Consider the following 23,216-nt stretch of genomic DNA (forward strand, 5'->3'; position numbering starts at 1 on the left):
AGGACTCTCTATTCCCTTAACCAAAAATGTTCCTTTTGAGTCAATCATTTGCACACTTAGAAAAATAACAGTTACTTTCCATGAGCAGTTCTGAGCAAAGCATAGAACATAGCCCAGTTCTAATTTGATTAAATAAAATTAACCTTCATCTGAAAGTGTTTTGTAGTCATTCTGTGATTTCCAGAAGAGTTACTTTATTCAAAGAACTTTAAAAATTGTCCTCTATCAACAACAACAGAAAAGAGGCCAGTTGCACATGAAAAGCTGATTACTACAATTTCTAGAACAATTATCCAACCTCTCCCCATCCCAGTTTTTCCATCTGTAAAGTTAAATGTGATTAATTGGAGTATTTGGTGTGAGCATTAGGTAAAATATTATATAAAGTCTTATAAGTATTTCCTGCAATAATTGTGTGAATTAAGATAATAGTATTGTTATCTAAGCTATGAGTATTTGCAGGATTTATGTTTTTAAATTGTTCAAAGTGTAATAAATATGGATAGAAAATATATTTATGAGTAAGTAGTGTTGCAAAGTTTTTTAAACAACCTAATTTGTTTAATACAGGTATATTTCTTTTAAGACCTTAAATAAAAAATACCTGTTTTAAACATTAGAAATTTATAGGCTATTATTTTTTTTCTAAATAGAAAATATGTTGAGTATCACTCACCACACTTTTTTCCCAACTAAAGAATTATCCAAGGGCTATAGCTATGTTAGCATTTTAGTACAGCCTTTTCAACCGAAACCTCTATGTCTCTTTCTCTGTCTCTCCCTCTCTCTCTGTGTATGTCTCTCTTTCTCTCCTTTATTTCAACAACAACAAAAAGGTATATTTTAACCAGAAGAAAATTAATCTTTAACATAATACAGGGATATAGTTAAAATTTTCTTTCAATTACTTCAGATTTCTTTAAGGGTTGCTTATTCTATTTAGTGAAAGGAATAATTTTGTTGTCAAGGATACAATAGCATGTTAAGTGCTTATTCTTGCATAAGCATCTAACCTAAAATACATCCTATATGTAAAAGTGTTTAATTTAATATCAGTTAAAAGCTACTTTCATTAAAGCTTTGAAAATGCAGTCATATAAGCTATTGTACTAAAGTTACTGTACTAAGCAACAGTAATCATAATGCAATGTATCTAGTGTAATTGATATGCAGTGTAAAAACTTAATAGTGGGCATCATAAATGTAACTGCTTATAATAGTAATTCCACTATGCAGCTATTGTGTGTAACGTATATTTTAAAATACAGTATTTGAATTTATAACAAAGTTTTGTTTGCTTTGGGGCATTTTAAATTGGGATATGAATTTACCAAAGTAAATGATACCACTACAATAAAAATTATAAAACTGAAACATGAACTCTAAATCTGCATTGTGTTTGAGTTTGAGACATTGTGTTGAGTTTAATTGTTCTAATATGGTTAGTTCACTTGGGCAATGACAAAACAGTAATCATGGCAGAGAGAGAATTTCTTTTATAGTTTCTTTATATATATATATATATATATATATATATATATATATTTATTTATTTATTTATTATTGATTTCAGAGAGGAAGGGGGAGAGAGAGATAGCAACATCAATGATGAGAGAGAATCATTGATCGGCTGCCCCCTGCACGCCCCACACTGGGGATCGAGCCTGCAACCCGGGCATATACCCTGACCTCCTGGTTCATAGGTTGACGCTCAACCACTGAGCCATGCCGACCAGGCTGTAGTTTTTTAACAAAAGAAAAAGTACGAATGGTATATTCTAATTAAAAAATCAAAATAATCCCATCATCCCATAAGTATAACAGCCAGAATTTACAAAATGCTTACTCTGCTCCTCACACGGCACTCAGGGTGCTTGTACATAATCACTAATCCTTACGACGATCCTTCAAGATGTATAATGTTACCCACGTTTTGTAGATAAAATAAATTAATATTCTTCCATTATTTGGGCATAATTAAAATGTATGCTTCTATAACAAAATACCAAAATAAAGAGTAATTCCAGTTACTAACAATTGTAGCGTCCCTGCCCTGGCACTGTCACTAATTATCCATGTAACCAGGAAGGAATTACTTACATTTCCTAGCCTCAATTTTCACACTTGAAAACAAAGGGAAAGATGGTACTTGGGAGCAACGCCTACCTCGCGGGTGCTTGAAATTATATACATGTGAACATATTTGACAAAGCACTACTCAAATACACAGTACTATTTGGATGAACTTGTCATTGGGAGAGAAGAATTTCTGAGAACAATTATAGGTGACGATGATTAAGTAATAATTTAAAACACAACAGGTAATGAGAATTTTTTTAATTATTTGTTTGCTTCCAGAAGAGTTACTGTTTCCCAATGAGTTACCCAATTGGGACTGCTCACCCGAGGATATTTTCCCATTGATTTTTAGAGAGTGGAAAGGAGGGGGAGAGACAGACACTCTATCCACTAAGCCAAACTGACCAGAGCTCTACCATAATAGTTTTTAAAGCACAAAAATGTTCCCCAGAGTCAAAAATGCATCAATTATTTAAAAGTGTCAAATGGAAACATTATGGTACATGAGCTAAAATTACACTGTAATTAAATAATATGCATAACCCTTGCTGGTGTGGCTCAGTTGGTTGGGTATCATGTAGTATACAGAAAGGTTTCCTGTTCAATTCCGGTTAGGGCACATCCTGGGGTTGCGGGCTCGATCCCCGTTGGTGGAGGTGAAGGATACTACCTCTCAATGTTACGTTCTCACATTGATGTTTCTCTCTCCCTCTCCCTTCCTCTCTAAAAATCAATAAAAAATATTTTAAAAAACAAATATCAATAAATAATATGCAGACACATTACTCAAATTATCAACATATGAAACAAAAAAAAAGTTTGTGCAAAAGGCAGAATTTAGTTCTGTGTTTATAAGTTATGCTCAGCATGTACACAGATTGCCAATACTCATGGACATCCTATATAATAAAAGCCTAATATGCTAAGTGTCCAGTCATCCAGTTGGCCGTTCAACCAATCAAAGCATAATATACTAATGATATGCTAATGATATGCTACGGCTCAACCACTCACTATAACGTGCACTGACCACCAGGGGGCATACGCTCAGACCTGTAGTTTAGCTTGCTGATGGGGTCCCGCCGATTGAGACTGAGTGAGATGGCCAGACATGCCCTGGAGCCCTTCCGCAGTCCCTCCCTGGCCCTGATCTTGCACAGGTGGGGTCCCTCGGCTTGGCCTGTGCCCTCTCACAATCAAGAACCCCCTCAGGGGATGACGGAGAGCCGGTTTCAGCCCTACGGCAAACAACCAGTCGATGTGACGCGCACTGACCATCAGGGGGCAGATGCTCAATGCAGGAGCTGCCCCCTGGTGGTCAGTGCTCCCCCACAGGAATGCCACTCAGCCAGAAGCCAGCTCACAGCTGGGGAGCATAGCGGTGGTGGCAGGAGCCTCTCCCGCAGCACTAAGGATGTCCGACTGACAGCTTAGGCCCGCTCCCTGCCCTAAGCCATCAGTCGGACATCCCCCAAGGGCTGCCGGACTGCGAGAGGGCGCAGGCTGAGCTGAGGGATGCCCCTCCTCCAGTGCAGGAATTTCATGCACCAGGCCTCTAGTATTACAAATAAACATTTTAAAAGAAGGTATATGTGCAAATCACTACAAGCCTTTTCCAGTTTCCCTCACACACTTAGACCCTAGACCACCCTAAGCTAACTTTGGGCCGCACCTCAATACACATTTATTGAGCATCTAACAATGGGTCAGGCCTTAGCAGACACTGGCAATGTGAAGATGACCAATGCAGATGAATGGACCTTTGTTGGCAAGACCCTCACCGTGCATTAAAGAGGACAAGCGCTCGAGTACCTTGGATCAGGTACAGACTTCAACAAAGATGTCAAAGAACCATGGAGTTGAGAGGATTATTGCGGGGGGGGGGGGGGGGGGGGGGGAGGAGGGCATCAGAAAGAGACCTGTGAGCTGGATCCAAAAGGACAGGTGAGTTTAACCTGAAAGCGTGGGGCAGGCATTCCCATCGATGGGCACCCAATGAGCCAAGACCACGTTGGGCAGAGACCAGTGGCACCTCGTCTCTGCAAGGGCACCCAACCCAGGGGATTCACACATCGCTGGGCCTCGGCTCGGAAACCAGCGGCAACTGCACCAGATTCCACCTTGGGGAAACGGAAAAAAGCCCGTGCCGAGAGGCGCCCGTGGGGACGGAAACCGCGCTTCCATCCTCGGCGAAAGGACACAGCTGGGCTCGCTCAGAAAATGACCAGGCGGGGTCGAGGGGTGGGGATGGCGGAGCTGGCGCGACCCGAGCCTGGCCCGCGCGGCCACAGTGGTTCCGGGGCCGCCTGCCCCGGCGACCCCCGCCGTCTTCCGGCCCCGCGCGTGGGGTCGAGGCCGCGGCTCCCACCGCCCTCAGCGCCGCCTCGCACGTCCCGCCGCCGTCGCCGCCGCCGCCGCCGCCCCCGCCCCCTTCCCGGCCGCGGAACGCAGGCCTCTCGGGCGGGCGGCCCCCTCCGCCTCCCCGCCGTGACGAATCGGCGCCCGCCTGGAAAGGCACCCAAACTCGGGGGGTTCGGCGGCACAAAGAGGACCTGAAAAAAAAAATCCTTGACTGCAGGAAGCCTCGGGCGTCCTCCCGAGGAGGTTTCCTTTCCTGAAGACGGTCGGCGGCGCCCGGGGAGGAATTAAGGCGCGTGTGGAAAGTGCGAGTGCGGACGCTCCGCGCGCGAGGGGCGGGGCGTGCGCGCGGGACAAAGGGAAGCGAGGCCGGAGCTGCGGGCGCCTTTTCTGCCCGCGGGTGAGTGTTTCCGCCCGGGCTCTGGCGGGTCGGGAGGGAGGCCGGCGGCGGGGTCCCGGCGCGGCTGGACGGCGGGTCCCCGGGGGTTGCTTGGGGTTCAGGCCTGGCCGCGGGGCCGGGCCTGGGGCTGGTAGCGCCCTCCCTGAGGCCTAGCGGAGCGAGGGTGGGCAGGGAGTCCCATTCGGGTTCCCTCCTGGGCGGCCAGACTCGCCCCTGCCGCTGACCCCGCGACATGGGTCCAAGCAGCCATGCGTACCCCCCGCGTTCGTGGGGTTGCTGGTCGCGTGCATCCTCCACAGCAAGCCGACAGGGAACAGCCGCTGAGCAAGCCCGTGGGGCGAGCCGGGCCCGTGGGCATCGCTCCCTCTCCCTCCCCGTCCCCCCCCCCCCGCCCCCCCCAGGAAGGTGGTCTCCCTGGAGTCCAGGCATCGACCTGAGGACTCTCGGTGTGGCTCCGAGGGAAGAGCGGAAGCTCTGGAGCAGATCGGCCTGGGTCGGGAGCCCATCCCTGGCACTTCCTGGCTGTGTGTTTTTTAGGCATCTTCCTTAAACCCACTATGTCATCTGTAACATGGAAATAGCCGTCCCTGGCTTGTTGGTCGTTGGTGACGATAAGACGAAAGGATGTGGGTCATTAGCCTGTCCCCCAGACGGTATTCAGCAAATACCTGTCGGGTATTTTAGGTCCGGCGGTGGGGATGGATCCAGGGGTGGGCAGCCCGCACCTGGGACGTGTGGTATAGCCAAGGAGGTCAGCCGTTTAAAAGAATGGACCATGAATGCTGTGTACCCGGGAGCTCGCGGCGGGGTCGGTCAGGGCTGCCCACAGAGTGTTGACAGCCCCCTGAACGTGAGCAGGAAGGAAATAGACACGGAGGCAGTGGTTTCCGCCTGTTCCTTAAGGAAAGAGGGAGAGACCCAGTTTAGGTCCTTGAGAAAATAAGCTACAGTGTTTCCTTCCACACCAGGTCTCGTATGCCTCGGGCTCCAGGGAATTGCCCTAAAATGCAAAATAGGAGCAAAAAAAAAAAAAAAAATATATATATATATATATATATATATATATATACATATATATGTCATGTTTGTTGCACAGAGCGTTGGATGGAAGTACTCCAGTAGTCATAGAAGTTACCTGCCTTTTTTCTGACAATGGACATCGCTTTGTTTGCACTGTGTGATGTATATTGATGTCAGGAACAAGCTCGTGTGCATGGTCATGGCATGAGCTGGTAAGACTAGGGCAGAATTTATTAAGAATTGAGCTAGGTACTGGGACTGTAATAATGAATTAGATGGTCCCTGTTCCCAGGCAGCACACAATCTAGCCACATTAACAGGTACATGATAGAATACACAGTATCCTAGATCTATGTAAAGTGGGTAGGAATACAGATGAGGAAGCAGTTCTGCCCAGGTAATTTATCAAGAAAGCTCCACTGAGGAGATCATTTTGCAACAGGCTGTGAAGGGTTAATAAGAGTTTTGGTGTGTGTTTTTTTTCCTGATGGATTCTTTCAGAATGTATTCCCAACAGTTATAAAGCTGTTGACCACTAAGAGGGAATATCAAGTTCATGAGCATGCCAGTTACCTTTTGTACTGCCTCCAGGAATAAAATGCTGCTCCATTTTAATGGAAGTTGTTGGGCTAACAGGAAGGGGAAGCTGCTGCTGATTTGGGAGCTCTCAGTATCTGTAGGCCTCCTTAGTGTGGGCCCTGATAATGTATCACATTCTATTGTCATTATATTTTTATCGGTCTGATTAAATGTGTACATGGCATCAGCAAAATGTTTTCCATACGAGAGGTGGCTCAGTAGCATAAGAAAGATTTTTGTTTTAGTCGTCTTAATTCTGATCAACACAGTGACCTAAAGAACTAGTTAAGTATGCAAAAGGCTTGGTTACTAGAAGATAATGTAATTTTACTAAGAAATACCAATTAAACTACCCTATTCTTTAGGAAAACATTCTCTCATGCTTGCTGAGTTTTGATTCTCTTTTTTTTTTCTTTTTTTTCCTTTTTTTATTTTAGTGTCTCAGATTCATTCTTAAGGAACTGAGAACTTAATCTTCCAAAATGTCAAGTAAGTTTCATTTTTTTTATATTTATCAATCTATATAAATAAGAGACTAATGCCCTTGCAAATGGGAATTCCAAAATACTCTCATTTTTTTTTCTTCAAACAGGACCATTGGTAGTTTTGTTGCATAGTATTATATCTCAGTTGTTTACAAGAAGTTATTTATTTTCTTTCAAACAGAAAGACCATCTTATGCCCCACCTCCCACCCCAGCTCCTGCAACAGTAAGTTTTAATTTTCTTGTTAATGTAATAGCCAAGTCTGGCCTTGATACAAAAACCCAGATGTCTTCCAGGAAGGGTCACTCAATCATCACAACAACAGGATGAAAAATTCAGCTAAAAAAAACCAGCACTTCCTACTAAATAAAATACCTCTTTGCATCTTACTTTGAACCAACCCCAACATGTAAAGAAACATACTGCTGAAAAGCCAACCTCCTATGCTTGGTTCTTTTTTCCTTTTTTATTTTTAATGGGAAATAACTGACAAGTTTAACACTTCTTTCTTGTTAATCTCTTATTAAAAGTCTTTAAAGTTGATATTGAGTGAATGCTCATTCTGGCATTTCTTACTTTCAAACCTAACCTTAAATTGGTTACATTGTTTTCTCTCCTTGTCTATATATAATTTTCATATTAAATCAAACAATAAAGTTTCCAGTTCTGTAATAACACTCATTGTAAATCTTTATTTTCAAGCTGTTCAAGTAAGGATTTTATTATCTGTGGGTCAGATCCTGCTATTGAATTTTACTCCACTCCATATATCATTGGTTTGGAATTGGATGTGTTTCCAAGTGTCCAAATAATAGTTGTGAACTGGTTTTTTCACCCAGCAAGTTCTGATCCAGCTTGGTCAGCATGTCAAATAATTGTCCAATCCATACAACAAATGTAACAGTAACTCTTCAGACCTTGCTGAAATAGATTCCTTGTTTGTTATTTAAAAAGAGCAAAACAAAACAAAACACTATTAACCTTGACCATACCCTACAAAAGCAATTCTTTAACAGCTGTTAGCCCTCCTTCCAAACCCCCTACCCCCTAAATTTCAAGCTAGCTTACTAATTAGGTCCTCTTTGTATAATTTTGTTTTTCTCCACTAGATAACTACTCTTAATTCCTAATCCCTTAGATAAATGTTTTAGTTACGTTTATCAGCAATTTGGTTTTCTTCAGTAAGATGTTTTTAAAAAGAGATGCTATATCACATGTAATCAGTTCAATTTATATAACATATAGTCTCAAGTTACTTCCAGTAAATCTTAAAGTCCTGTGTTTGCTTTGTTTTCTTTCTTAAATCAAAGAACATATCTTACGACCATCTCCTTGGCACTCTGCTAGTGGCTAAACAGGTGGAGTTGAACAATTGAGATTCCTGACCTCAAAGAACTAACCATGTACTTCATTTTTGGAAATGGTATAGTTGTCATGTTTTAGGTTCAATTTTTTTTTTTTAGCTCCCCTGCTTAATTTTCTTATATTATTGCCTCAATTTTGAAGTGTCTCATTTTTTATGCAACTTTTGAAGGTGTCATTTTTATATAAATACTGCCTCAGACAGTGTATAGTATCTGGAACACATACTTGATTTTTTGAGATAATAAAAATAGTCCAAAACCAAGTGTTCGCTTATGACTTCTCAAATATAGAAAGGGATCTTTTTTTAATTTTTGCCTTTCTTTAGCCATATTTCTGTACCATTATAGCTTCACATTGACACATAAATACAGAAGACTATGGATTAGGACATCCAACAGAGTGGAAATTAAATGAGTTATCCTCCTTCCTTTTTTTTTTCCATTATTTTAACCACCACCATCACAATCATCATCACCACTACTATCACCTCCACCACCCAGATGTACCACTCTAAGTAATATGCACTTCTTTTGTGCCTTTGATATTTCATCTGTTTTGCCTACTTTAATAAGCTTAATTTGCGTCTTCTATAACTACATAGATTACAAATTGATCAGTTCTCTTCTAAAGAGTATCAAATGTTTGAATATCTTTCAGAGACTAAGGATATGTGCAGCGGCATGTTTTAGAAAATTGTGTTTATTTTATAACAGTTACAGTTTAGTTGGAATGTGTTAAGTGTATTTTACATCATACAATTCAAGACTGTTAATTGCATGTTAAAATGAAATTACTGTCACTTGTTTTTATTGAATTTCATTAGGGAAAATACTCTACTTTTGGTCTCTTTGCTATATTCTTTTTATGTATTATATCTTGATTATTAACATTGGATGTCATTATATTAACCACAAGGGGACTGCTATATAAGAGCCCATTTGTAATCACATCAACACATAATTCACAAAAGCCAATAATTCTGTTGCTGCAGCGAGTAACTGTGTTTTTGAAAGGACTAGAGCTATCAGGAAACTAGATTTATTTTTAAAAAGAGAGAGTTCAAGTCTGTCAACTAGAAAAATAGTTCACATTAACTAAATGCAGAAATTATTCATGACTGACTTACGGAAGATGGATCAAAGAAGAGATGGAAAAGAAAGCCTATAAAAGAATGGCTGGGTTAAAAAGATCAGACAGTACCCCAGAATGAAATCCATGCATTTCTTACAAGTCTTTGTTTTGAAATCATGTATGTGACATCCATTGAATCTCACATATGTTCTTTTCTATTGACAACTTCTGACTTCCCGATTTGAGTCTCTTCTCATTTCTCACATATATAAAATGATTTAAAACTGTCTTTGAAAGCAGTCCATTTCTTGTTTTTGTTTTTAGTAGACAAATACATTGGCGGCATCCACATAACTGTCAAATAAATCATGTTTTGTTTTGCATGTAAAGTGTTCTCACACTTGTAGTTTACCACATTTCAAGCTTTCCTCTCAGACATATATTGCTAAGTTGTTATATCATACTATTGACCATAAAGTAATCCTGAATGTTTGAGACACTTCACTGTACTGCTTATCCCAAAAATGCAAGCACACATTCAAATTCACACAGACACCACTGGCCCCTGCAAAGAGAGAGAAAGAGAGAAAAAAACACACCCTTGCAGACTGGTTTCTCAATGAAAGAAAAAACAACTACAACACATCATTGCTTGTTTAAATTCAGGTTGCTTTTGCATGTCATATGCAGATCATTTTTCATTTCTGTGTTTTCCTCGTTTGATCTCATTTCTCATTCGTGTTTTTGTCTCATTTGTTTCCATCAGCAAATGCCCAGCACACCAGGGTTTGTGGGATACAATCCATACAGTCATCTCGCCTACAACAACTACAGGCTGGGAGGGAACCCGGGCACCAACAGCCGGGTCACGGTAGGAGAATCAACTATTACAGCATCCGGCAAACAACTGGAATTGACCAGAAATGCCTTCAGAGTTAGGTCCTTGTGAATCATCAGCACAGCCATTAAATTTTTTTAACCTGGCTTTTCGACTATTTTGAACATTTGTTGTACGATCTTACACTGAAAAAATATATATATATATATAGTGAGATCTGGATATGTATAAGAAAAAACTTCATTCTTTTTGGTGGTTGGTAGAGATAAAACCTTGGGCACTTAATCTTTGTACTATGTGTAGACAAACCTAGAAGTTCTTATGGTTAAAATACTCTAGTTGAGCTGAAGCGTTATCTTTCATTTAAGGTAACTAGCATTAGGTTCAAGAACTCAAGTTTCTTAGTAAATGCTGGGCCTTCAGACCTGGCTTTTTTTGGCTGGCCTACTAGTTTGAATTGCTACACATAATTATTTGTCTTTTGGATTTAATAGTTGACCTTCTGAGATTCATTTGTCTTCAGTTAAAAAGAGAAAAAGACTTTTGTGTCACATCAAAGAATTGCAGAATAAAAGTTGAATGAAATGAATTTGAAGTACCAGACTAGATAACTACAACTAGAAGTGTGCTTATAATCCTTAGAATAAGGGATATGATTTCTGAAACTGAAGATAGGTCATTTAACTGACCAATCTAAGAAAAAATAAATAGTAAAGTAAATTATAAATTTAAAATAATCAAAATTGGGTGATGTACTTTTTATTTTAGAATCATCTTAAACTCCAAGGAAGTTTAGGTACCAAAGAAAAAAAATAGCTATAAAAAAGATTTATCAAAAATAAATAACTAAATTGAATCCAAAAGCCAAATATCTGAATACATTGGATTATGGTATTTGGTGAGAATTTATACCACCCAGAATGGCTGTAAACTTCTCTACCTGGTTTTTGTTTGCTGTATTCATAAATAATTCAATTATGTGAATTCAAAAAGCCCTCTCACCCTGTAGTCAAGCTAGAGCAAAAAGCTTGTTACTATCAGACTATCTTGGTAAGCATATTGCTTAGCTTGATAGGTTTTGTTTGTCTAAAATTTTCATTGTTTCGGCATAATTTGTACTTCATAAGCATACCAAGTTTTATGTGCCATGCATATTTCATGGTATCTGAAAAGAATTCTGACAGAGTGTGTGTGTGTGTATGCATTTCACAATGCATACAATTTTTATGTGCATCGATACATGTTTTTTCCTGGCCTAAATGTGTTGTTTCATGAATGTAATGGGTGGCAAGGTTATCAAATGATAAAGAACATTTTAATTTAAACAGGGAACAGAATCAATTTTGGACCATTCATGTTAATGCAGAAAATTACTCATGCGCAAGTAAACAAGAATGATTGCATTTTAATTGCTCTATACAGTCAGCTCTTGATTATCTATGTTAATGGAATAGAAATAGTGGTAACTGTAATATTAGAATCATTTGTATTTTGGTCTGTGTAAGCATTTTGTTGTTAACTTGGACCTATCTGTGAGAATTCTCTTAATAAAATGAAATCATTTAATGGAGACTTACTAGAAAAAGGCAAGTGCGCTCTCTGTCTTGGAACCTGGCTAAATTATCTGCTTCTCCCCATTCCTCCTTAGGTGTGTTGGGACCACAACATTTGGAGTGGGCATTAGCTTCAGGGTAGATTTGGACAAAAGGGTTGTTGGGGGTGGAAAATTTGGTGTTTGGATTCTTTGTAGTTGTTTTCTTTGTATTGTTCTTTCAATATCAAATTAAATTATAATTAAACTGCTATTTAGACTTAGCCTGAACAGCCTAGAAAATATGAAGGCTTTTAGCCTATGTTCATTCCAGCTCCTTCAACTTTTAGTGACCTCTGTCTTAGGTCATTGAATCATCCTCAAGAAAATTAGTTATGCCTAAAGTTTTACACCACCTTTTTTATATATCTAATTTAAGCCATGTTAGGACTCAGTAAATCTGATTTTGACCATTATTAGAGTGTTTTATTTAAGTTGACCCAACTATGTATTACTTTGGCTGGACTTGGGGGGTGTCCTGTTTGTGATGTGAAGGAATGATTCTGTGCATCCCTATTAAGTAGCTCCCTGTAGGCTCCTGTATACTGGAATAGTTTTCAGACCATAACTATATAGCGTGTTGAAACCTTTCGGAGTGCTTGTGATAGCTATGAGATGGAAATCACTCCTAGTCAGGTCTTCATTCGGATGATGATTAACTTCTCTTAAGTACAGTGTGGGAAATAGGTTGAAATAAAATGTTAAAAACAACTTATTTCTGTACTTCAGTAGAAATTCTATCCCAGGAGAAAACCCTTAAATAAGATCCTTCCAGAGAGAAACAGCTGAGAATTGGGAAGAGACAACAACAAACTCTTGAGTAGCCAAAATAAATTTCACAAAATCATGGACTTTTTTTGTAGGAGATCCCAGGACCATACTCTTACGTAAGCACGTTTTAACAAGCATAGTTACTTGTTTTCCCCCAATGCATTGCCAGTTAGAAGCAGAAAATTGGAAAGAGGGAGAGTTGCTGCTAGAGATAGATTTCATGGTAACAGCAAGGAAAGAAAAGCTTAAAAAAAGCATAACTACTGGGCATTGAGACATTATAGTATGATGTCTGAGATGGTAAATGACAGGTGTTTAATGATACAAATCTTTAGTATCCTCAAAATTAGCTAGAATTTAACTTTGTTAATGTTTTTGATTTTGTTTTGTTTGCGTTTGTAAATTGGTCAATGTAATAAAAATAGGGACTTAGTATGTGAGCTATTTGGGTACCTTTCTTTGGGAGAAAGGAAGATAAATAGGCAAACCCATTAATGTTATAAATGCAGTCCTTTGAAAAACATCCAAGAGCAAATATTACTATAACTTATCTTTTAAGTGTTTTAATTCAACATATTTAAGCATAGACATTTTATAATTTTTTACCTCTTTTTTTAAAAAAAAATTGTTAACAATGACCTACCAAATTCAATTATTGGCACAATTTCAACTTTATTTGTAACTTCATGAAATTCTGAAGATTTGTGTTGGCTGAGTTGGAAATGCTTTCTAATAACTTCATGTATGAATACTCAGACTTTTATATGTCTTGCTCTGATTTTATGACATACTAGTAAGGTTAGCTTTGTAGGAATTCCTCCCTATTCCCTTCCCTCCTTGAAAGAACTCACAGACCCTGAGACAGATCTTCCCTTACTCTTCACACCACCGCTGTTGACAGTTTCCATCCCCAATGGCTCACCTCCTTCCATTGCCCCCTGCTGCTAAAAGCAAGGTCTGTCTGCATGGGCACCAGCATGAGATGTGGTAAGACTGTATATGAAGAGTGAGAAGAGAAGAAATACTGCTTCAAAGATGAAATGCTTTCTAATAATTTTGTGTATGAAGAAACAGTTACTGAAAAGCACAGAGGGGAGAAGGAGACCCTCACAGTGAAAGGAAGCACTGTCTGAAAGCAGTGGAGTAGGGTGCAAACATGCTAATCTCTGAGCCCATGGATGAAAAATAAGGTTGTGACTGAGGTCCTAGCCCAGAATGGAGTTTTCCCTAGGGTTTTGTCACAGCAACAACAGAAAAGCAAGGGAACCAACTGTCACTAGTTTTCTTACAAGGATGTGCCAATCTCTGTCTTGGTAATTAGAATAAGTCAGCACTTCTTACCCCCTGCCTGGCAAGAATCAATATTGGGGGTCCTCTAGAAATTGGGGGGGAATAAAAATAATCCAGCCATGGTTTTATTCTGAGTCCTTGAGCAAATAGAGTCATACATATATTAAGATGAGACTAAGTTCAGAAATGGGCATTCTTGGAGTTATGTGGGGTGCCCACTAGAAGTTATCTAGTATCTCTTTCATAGATATTAGCCCATAGAAAGAACCAATCTTTTTTCTTTCTCTTTCTTTTTTAATCAAATTGAGATTCTTGATATACTTTAATGGCACGTGTCTGCCATTTCTCTGTTCCCAGTAAACTTGGTTGCCCCTACACTAAGGATAAAAAAGGCATGACTTTATTTCACACTTCTTGATCCCCTTTATAGAAAACCACTAAATATAGAACCTTAAAATGTCTAGTCGTGATAAAGGAGATGAGGTTTTTTGTTGCCTGTTTTTGGATTTAGAAAATAGTTTTTGTTGTTTATGTAGGGGTGCATTCTGAAATAATACAGATAGATACAAAGTGCCCTGTAGACAGTGTGAGTGTGGCTAAGTGCTGAAGGCATTCAGATTCTGGTGCAGATAATCAAGTGTTGACTGTATGTGTAATGGTAAATTAAGCAAAATAAAAGGGTGCCAGGTAATGTCCTGAATGTGGGACATTTGCTGTGTGACCATATATTTTTGATGTATGGATTGTTATGTAATAATTTATTTATTCTTACAGCCAGGTTGTCAAAGCAGTAGCAATAAACTGCTATGTAAAATATTTTTAAATTATGTGCGTAAAGTCATTTTCTTTTGATGTGAACATTTCTGAATTTGCAGTGATAGCTATTTTCAGTGGAGAAAATATAAGAATCTTGTATCCATGGACGAGTAGAAGAAAGGCGCATTAGAATTTTTAAGGCGCTCTCTTTTCATTTTACTGCTGAGCTTCTTGCAATTGAATAATGAATGTTTTTAACTCTTTTGTAGGCATCCTCTGGTATTACGATTCCAAAACCCCCAAAGCCTCCAGATAAGCCGCTGATGCCCTACATGAGGTACAGCAGAAAGGTAGGTGCTGAGGAGCGAGGAGTGGGCACTGCTGTCTGCTTCTCATCAGGTTTCAGATGGGCTGAGCCAGCTTTTCTGTGCATCGTCAGAGGATAGGATTGCAGTTGTTAAAGAAATTGGTTCTGATTTTAAAGTTCCAGGGCTAAAATCCAACAAGAAGGACATGATTAAATACACTGTTAAAATCCTTAAGACAGTGTATATAGCCATTGTTATATAGACTTTTGGAGAATATTTAATGACATTAGAAAAATCTTGGATGAAAAAAGGGATATAAGATTACTGTATGTATTAGTATCTTATTTTTATAAAAATAATAGCAACTACATGCTAGTTTGAAGGAAGAAAAAAGCCAAAAGACATAGTTATCTCTAAATAGTAAGCTATGATCATTTTTATTTTCTTTACACTATCTTGAATTTTCCCTCTTTTTTTGTTTGTGATGAACCTACATTACTCTTAATAGATACAGCCAATAATATCTTATTAAAGACAAGAGCATTTAGCTATTTCCATCACTATTTAGAATTTTTGGTCATAATTATATGTGTATTTGATGATACATTGTATTGTGCAGATTACTGAATTTTTGTGAACTTAGACACAGACTCTGTTACTGAGTACCTGTAGTGATTGTTAATGTCTGAGATCTGGCTTAAAGCAATCCGTCAGACTGTAGAGGAAATGAGATTGGCCAACTGTTAATTGTACAGCAGGCTAATGAGAATATGTAGACTTGATTCTATTCCCTCTGTTTTTGAACATTTAAAAATGTGTTAATATTAAAAAGTATTTTTAAAGGTCTGTATTTCTAGGCATCAATACTGACATTTCAACTGTTTCCTTTTTAAGGTCTGGGACCAAGTAAAGGCTTCCAACCCTGACCTAAAGTTGTGGGAGATTGGCAAGATTATTGGTGGCATGTGGCGAGATCTCACCGATGAAGAAAAACAAGAATATTTAAACGAATACGAAGCAGAAAAGGTAGCGTGGGGGCTGCAGTGGGATGGACACAGTGGGAAAGGCATGAACATTTGCTTATGATTTAGAAAAGAAGCCTAAGATCTAGCCGGACAGCTGAGGCTGCACTGCGGCTTTGTCTGCCTTGATCAAGTTACCTAATTTCTCTAGGCTTCAGATTTCGTATCTGTAAAAAGGAGATAATTATGGTGTCTTTGGATATTCCTGTGAGATAATATAGGTATTCATTATAACCTGATAAATGTTCATTATAAAACTGAAAAACATTTGAATTTCAGATAGAGTACAATGAATCTATGAAGGCCTACCATAATTCCCCCGCATACCTTGCTTACATAAATGCAAAAAGTCGTGCCGAAGCCGCTTTAGAGGAAGAAAGTCGACAGAGGCAGTCTCGCATGGAGAAAGGAGAACCTTACATGAGCATCCAGCCAGCTGAAGATCCGGATGGTAAATAATAAAAATAAAGTGGGGTTTTGTTATGCTTTCTCTGAGAATTAAAATAAGACAAATCTTTTAAGTTTTTACTTCCTATCCTAAATGGAAAACAAAGCATAATTTAAGTACCATTTCATTATTTTGATTAATATTTTGTAAGATTTGTATGTGAATTTCCCACAAGAAAAGGAGATATTCTTTTTAGTGCAGAAAATAGCAAAAACTATCATTTATCCAAATCTTTGTACTCAAAATGCCTGAAAGGCTTTTGAGCCATAATCAGAATTTTGCCTCAACTGCTTTAAAAAAGGTAAATGCCTTCTAGTTACATCCTGTTTTCTTATTGGTTCCCTAAGCCCTGAATTAAGGACTCCTAAGAGAGAAAGTTAATGAGTGGAAAAAAGCACTATAAAATTTCTTTCCCAGTTAAGTGAGAAATCCAGCTCGAATTTATAAATGTAGCTCATGATAACACACATAAGGGTACACAAATTTTATACACACACACACACACACACACACACACACAAATCAGCTTCCTCATTGCCATTTCATGAATAGTTTGCAGGTCTACAGATTGCGCCCCTGGCCGTGTGCAGCCAGGCAGAGTCTGTAGCTGCAAGGAGCCCCAGTGTACAAATAATATTTTCTCTGTGTGCTGCTGTGATATGGAAAAGGTTGGAAGTTCTAACTACAAGCAACAGAAAACAATAATTTAAGACCCCATTTTAAAGTAGTGGTAACAATGCTTGTAAGAACTTTAAAAAAGATACACCATTGAGAGAGGAAGCAATAATACCACCTAAAGACAAATAAACTGATATATTTAAAAGAAAAACAAAAATGCTATTTTAAAAGAATAGATTGGGATATTGGCAGATATTCTCATAAATACAGAATAGGATATAAGTATAACAAATAGCATATGGAATAGAAACTATCAAGTATTAAACAGAATCAGGAGTGCTAAAGACACACTAGCGTACACAGACCTTAACTGCTCAGAGTGAATGGTTAATGCAGAAAAAGCATGCAGAACTAAAAAAGGTAGGAGAGCATCCAGTCTACGCATAATCGGAAGGGGTGGGGGGGCTCAGTGTAAGAGGAAATAAAGGCTAGCAATGTAGAAGCCATAGATAGAAAATAGCTTTCACTAGGTGAAAGGTAACAGCATGAATATTGAGACAGGCTGAAGGGATCACTCAGGAACAATCTTTAAAAAGGGTTCCTTTTCTCTGCTTCTCAAACTTCTGCCCATTATGTTTTTTAAGTTTAAGATAGGATCTTAAAGCTGCTCAGAAGAAAGGACAGGTACTACCAAGAGAGTGAAACATTGGCAGAATTCTAGTTTTGCTATCACACGCAGCCTTCACATTGATTTCCAGGCTAAAGACACGTGCTTATATCTCACTTGTGTTTCAGCCAAATCTTCCTCTGACACATATCATCTCTTAAAGATTCTGTGAGAAAAACCAGTACCTTCGCCCATGAACACAGCGTGTCCTGTATGGTTTTTATTAAGTGACTGCCCCAGTGTTCCCATGGTGTCCTTTAGACCCACTTGGGAGAGCCATGCTCCTTGGTAATTAAGTGTGTACATTGTCACACTCCTGTTTATGGTTACTGGTGACCTAATTTCCAGAACATCTCATTTATTCCAGATTATGATGATGGCTTTTCAATGAAGCACACAGCCACCGCCCGTTTCCAGAGAAACCACCGCCTCATCAGTGAAATCCTTAGTGAAAGTGTGGTGCCAGACGTTCGGTCGGTTGTCACAACAGCTAGAATGCAGGTCCTCAAACGACAGGTCCAGTCCTTAATGGTTCATCAGGTAGAGTCACAAAACATTTGTTATAGTAAAATGGGCTTATGCCACAGATCCCAGGTGACCTGGTTCTGTATAATGCATCAGTGCGCCTGTGAAGTATGTCTGTTCAATCTAACCTGTTCCTGACTCAGGAAAGCGGCTTGAGGGAGTGGACCTTTCCCACAGGTTTAATACGTTTATCCTTAAAACTGTAACAGAGTCTTGTAATGGAAAATTTATCCATTGAGAATTTTGAGACATCCTACCATCCTTTTACTGCTTTACTCGATATTCTGAAATTGCTCAGGCCTGAAACAATATTTAACATCACATACTTACTAGTCATAGTGATTCCTCTCTGCTACATTTTACTTTTATTTTAAAACCTTAGCTAGACATAGTTGTGTAATAAATGACTTAAATTAAGAATTCAGGCCCTAGCTAGTTTGGCTCAATGGATAGAGCGTCGGCCTGTGGACTGAAGGATCCCGGGTTCGATTCTGGTCAAGGGCACATGCCCAGGTTGCAGGCACAACCCCCAGTGGGGTGTGTGCAGGAGGCAGCCAATCAGTGATTCTCTCATATCATTGATGTTTCTATCTCTCTCCCTCTCCTTTCCTCTCTGAAATCAATAAAAACATATTTTAAAAAAAAAGAATTCAGGCATGTGTTATATTGTAAGAAAGTGTGGACTATTAAAAAATGAGACATGTTTTCTATTTGACATTTGCTTTAAAGAAAGTAATGCAGTAATTATAAAACAATTACAAAGTGTGGTCATATGTCTTACAGCGAAAACTAGAAGCTGAACTTCTTCAAATAGAGGAGCGACACCAGGAAAAGAAGAGGAAATTCCTGGAAAGCACAGATTCATTCAACAATGAACTTAAGAGGGTATCAATTTAATGTGTTAACTGTACTTTATCATTGTGTCTGTTACTTTTATTTCTCATTCTTTTTTCCAAAATAGTGCTTTTGTTGAATATTTTTCACTTTGAAACAGGGGCAATTTCACTATAACCAGTAGATCTTTGCTTTATAAAATTATTCCCATTTTTTGGCAAAATTGTAATAGGTTTGAAATATTTAGTATGAGTACATATACTAGGCCTATCGAGTCTAGACTCCTCTGATGTTTTAAACTCTCACGCAAGCATTAATTATTTTTCATTTTATTGAAATTTATCAAATGTCGTTATTAGATGTAGTTCACAGTTTGCACTTTGTATTAAATAGGTAAATCTAGTGTTTGGTAGCCTAAAATATAAAATGGGAACTTTATATATAATCCAGTACTTTCAGCATTGCCTCGCCAACTATTTTGTAATATTTGATGTTACATGGCTCTGCAACTTTCTTTTCCTATAGACACAGACTCTCAGAGAAGACCTGGAGCCATGTTTTTTTTTCCCTCCCATATACATATAGTTTATAACCAATAAATCCCATTTTTGAAGTAATTTTTTCTGTTTGAGAGATTGTAAGAAAAGAACATTACTAAGAGATTTTTTTTGTGTGTTGGTTTTTTCTGACTACTAGTTGTGTGGTTTAAAAATAGAAGTGGATATGGAAAAAATTGCAGCTGAAATTGCACAGGCAGAGGAACAGGCTCGCAAAAGGCAGGAGGAAAGGGAGAAGGAGGCAGCAGAGCAAGCTGAACGCAGTCAGAGCAGCATTGTTCCTGAGGAAGAACAAGCAGCTAATAAGACTGAAGAAAAGAAAGAAGCCGAGAACATTCCAATGGAGACAGGTAACCTCCCAGTGGACACCAGTGTAAATGTTGGGTTTTACAGCTCTTTCATTTTTATTTCTCTTTCTCAATACCTTTCAGAGGTCACTCTGTCCCTGCTACCTCTTCAGTTATTCTTTATATGACCTACCCACTTCTTTCCAAATCTTAATTTCTAAAAGTAGGTTCGTGTAACATGTTTGTATCAGTGCAGAACAGCAGCGGTATGTTATCTTTAGTCTTGCTCTTTGAGGTCTTAGTTATTTCCTCAGATTGGGTCAAGTCGTTTTCAGTGTGATGGTGTGATGGTTAAGGAGACTGGCCCTGGAGTCAGATCAGGGTCTAACACTGCTTCACCACGTGCTAGCACTGTGCCTTTGGATAGTTACTTCATCTCCGTTCATTCCTTCATTTGTAAGTATTCTAGCACCTGCCTCAGTGAGTTCTAAAGGGTAAATTCAAAAATGTACATAAAATCATTCAGTATTGGGTTTGACATGGTATTGGCACTCAGTATTTTAACCTTTGTGGCTAAAATTATTTAAATAAGATGTGGTATTGCTGTTAAGACACATCATTTTTGGTGCCCTTGGACAGGGCCAAATCCTGCCTGCCACCTGCTTTAAATAAAGTGTTGTTGGAACACAGTTACACCCATTTGTTTACATACTGTCTGTGACTACTTGGGGCCACAACATATAGTTGAGTGGTTGCAACAAAGACTAGCCCACATAACCTAAAATATTTCCTATGTAGCCTTTACAGAAAAGTTTGTTGACCCCACCCTGAAAAATTCCTACTCCCAGGTGTACTCAGAATTTCTGACTGAAAGCATTCCTCAAGGCAAAAAATAAAATAAAATACCATGCAAAACTTATATAAACACTGATTAAATTGGTTATTATTTGAAATTTTGAGATTACCTTACCTCTGGCACAGTTTTGTCCCTGACCAATGTACTATGTAAACAGGACTAAGCAAAAGTATTATGGGAAACACAGGCAAAAGTCTCCAGGACCATCATAAGAAGGGGGAAGGGTAGTAATCATGCTTAGTACTCAACTGATGACTTCCTATTTGACATCTGGAAAACATTTAATGGAATGTAAATGTTACCAGATATTTCTACAAAATATAATTCAGCAGATTAACATTTCAGATAGATTTTAAGTTTCATTATTTGAGCCTTTTTCTGTTTTGTGTGAACATGTTTTTTATCTTAACAAAATTTGAACATGGGCATATTTTTGTGGTTAATGCAAGAGTTTGAGAGCTAGAGTGTGGTATGGTTCTTTGCTCATTTTGCAACTAAATGGAACACTCTGTCCTTTACCTCTGTTTTGTCATCTATGAATAGAACATGCCTGTAGGTCTTCACTCAGATTTTTATCCTTCTAGCCTACAGGAAAAAAACTGAAGAAAAGTGAACCTATTAGAGCAAAAACCTCATGCTCTTAATTTCTTACAGAAAACAGCCCAACATGACTATTAATGAGATACCTAAAATACTGACCTTATATCATTTCCACATGCACTTTCTTACTCATTAAATACAAAGCACTCCACGACAGCCTTGTAAGTCACTTGTATGACTACATTTTCTACTAATGACATTTTTTCAAAGTAAAGCAAAACAAGTGAAATTAATTTTAAACATATATTTAATTAACCCAGTTTATCCTAAACAATTTCATTTCAACATGTGATTAACTTCTTTTTCCAATTACAGTTGACATTCACTATTATTTTATACTAGAGGCCCTATGCACAAAGATTCGTGCAAGAATGGGCCTTCCTTCCCCTGGCTGCCGGCACCATCATCCCTCCAGCTCGGAGCTGCCTAAAAGTATTAATTTCTTACATTCTCTTTTCATGAAGTCTTTGGAATCTGATGTGTATTTTGTACTTACAGCACATCTAAATTTGAAGCTAAATTTTAAAATACGGGTCAAGAAGTACTTGACGTGTATTTAGATTTCATAAATTTACAGTTAAAAAGTAGATTCTTAAACCCCAAATTATCTCAAACATGCTGAAAGTTTCTTGGTCACACTAGCTCAGTTTAGGTGCTTAACAGCCACGTGTTGGGACAGTTGAGCTCTCGGCTGTCGGCCTAATTAGAAGAGTAAATGTCTGTCTCAGAACTAACAGTGACAAATGTGTGCTTACAGAGGAGACACACCTTGAAGAAACAACAGAAAGCCAGCAGAATGGTGAAGAAGGCACATCTACTCCTGAGGACAAGGAGAGTGGACAGGAGGGGGTGGACAGTATGGCCGAGGAAGGGACCAGTGATAGTAACACTGGCTCCGAGAGCAACAGCGCCACAGTGGAGGAGCCACCAACAGATCCCATACCAGAAGATGAGAAAAAAGAATAAATGTTGCCTTGTTTTATGTATTCTAAATCCTTTTTTAAATGAAAAAAAAAAAATGTTTTTGAGTTTTAATGGTGTTATGTGGTTTGTGTACTAATATTTTCCTTGTCCATATCACGCCACCCAAAGCTTTTGGACCATATAACATCATGAGCCAAATGGCATAGTCACCTTTCTTTTTTTTTTAATATATTTTTATTGATTACAGAGAGGAAGGGAAAGGGAGAGAGAGATAGAAACATCAATGATGAGAGAGAATCATTGATCAGCTGCCTCCTGCACACCCCCTACTGGGGATTGAGCCCGCAACCTGGTCATGTGCCCTTGACCGGAATCGAACCCAGGACCCTTCAGTCCACAGGCTGACGCTCAATCCACTGAGCCAAACCAGCTAGGGCCATAGTCACCTTTCTTAAGTGGTTGTGATGATGGTTCTCTTCCTTAGATCTTGTTTCTACCCTTCACTGCTGAAAGCCTCGGAATTTAAATTGAAAAAATGCCCATTTTTGGAGAATTTTCCTTTGATGCTGCAGAATCTACTCTTACAAATGCCTTCCTACAGCTCACTGGGGTGCTTACCAAAGCCATAGCTTTAAATCTTCTCAGTCCGCATCAACAGCTTCCTGAAAGTTCCCTTTCCTGTGTACTTCCACAAAGGTAGCTTCTTGAAAACGTAATCATGTATGAGTATGTGTTTGTTCACTTGCCCTTTTCATTTGTAATCAATGTCAGATAACCAAGAGTTGTGTTAAAGTGTTGAGTGTACCTGCAACTATGCTTGGATCGTATTGATCGAGAAATAGTCTCCATAGAGTAGTCACCAGCTTATGAAATAGTCATTAAAGCAAACATGGCACATGTATACTGTCCTGCTTTTTGTTATAATTAATATTGGGTACGTTCTGGTCAATTCATCCTTATTGTACAG

General features: G+C 38.8%; 1 protein-coding gene across 1 annotated transcript; it reads left to right on the forward strand.

The window, feature by feature from the left end:
• Positions 1–4,694: 4,694 nt before the first annotated feature.
• SMARCE1 (SWI/SNF related BAF chromatin remodeling complex subunit E1) lies at positions 4,695–22,358 on the forward strand. The gene is made up of 11 exons (XM_079796863.1): positions 4,695–4,837; positions 6,874–6,925; positions 7,103–7,146; positions 10,124–10,228; positions 14,873–14,953; positions 15,806–15,937; positions 16,213–16,384; positions 18,034–18,206; positions 18,975–19,076; positions 19,722–19,932; positions 22,083–22,358. The coding sequence occupies exons 2-11, from the start codon at positions 6,919–6,921 to the stop codon at positions 22,289–22,291; spliced, it is 1,236 nt and encodes a 411-aa protein (XP_079652989.1). The 5' UTR covers positions 4,695–4,837; positions 6,874–6,918; the 3' UTR covers positions 22,292–22,358.
• Positions 22,359–23,216: the final 858 nt, after the last annotated feature.

This window comes from Cnephaeus nilssonii, assembly GCF_951640355.1.
Source record: "Cnephaeus nilssonii genome assembly, chromosome: 19".
Classification (NCBI taxonomy): domain Eukaryota; kingdom Metazoa; phylum Chordata; class Mammalia; order Chiroptera; family Vespertilionidae; genus Cnephaeus; species Cnephaeus nilssonii.

Coding starts and splice junctions, on each gene's coding strand:
- SMARCE1 (XM_079796863.1), top strand. Junction 14,954..15,805: donor ACATGAGGTACAGCAGAAAG/GTAGGTGCTGAG, acceptor TTCCTTTTTAAG/GTCTGGGACCAAGTAAAGGC. Junction 19,077..19,721: donor TCAACAATGAACTTAAGAGG/GTATCAATTTAA, acceptor TCTGACTACTAG/TTGTGTGGTTTAAAAATAGA.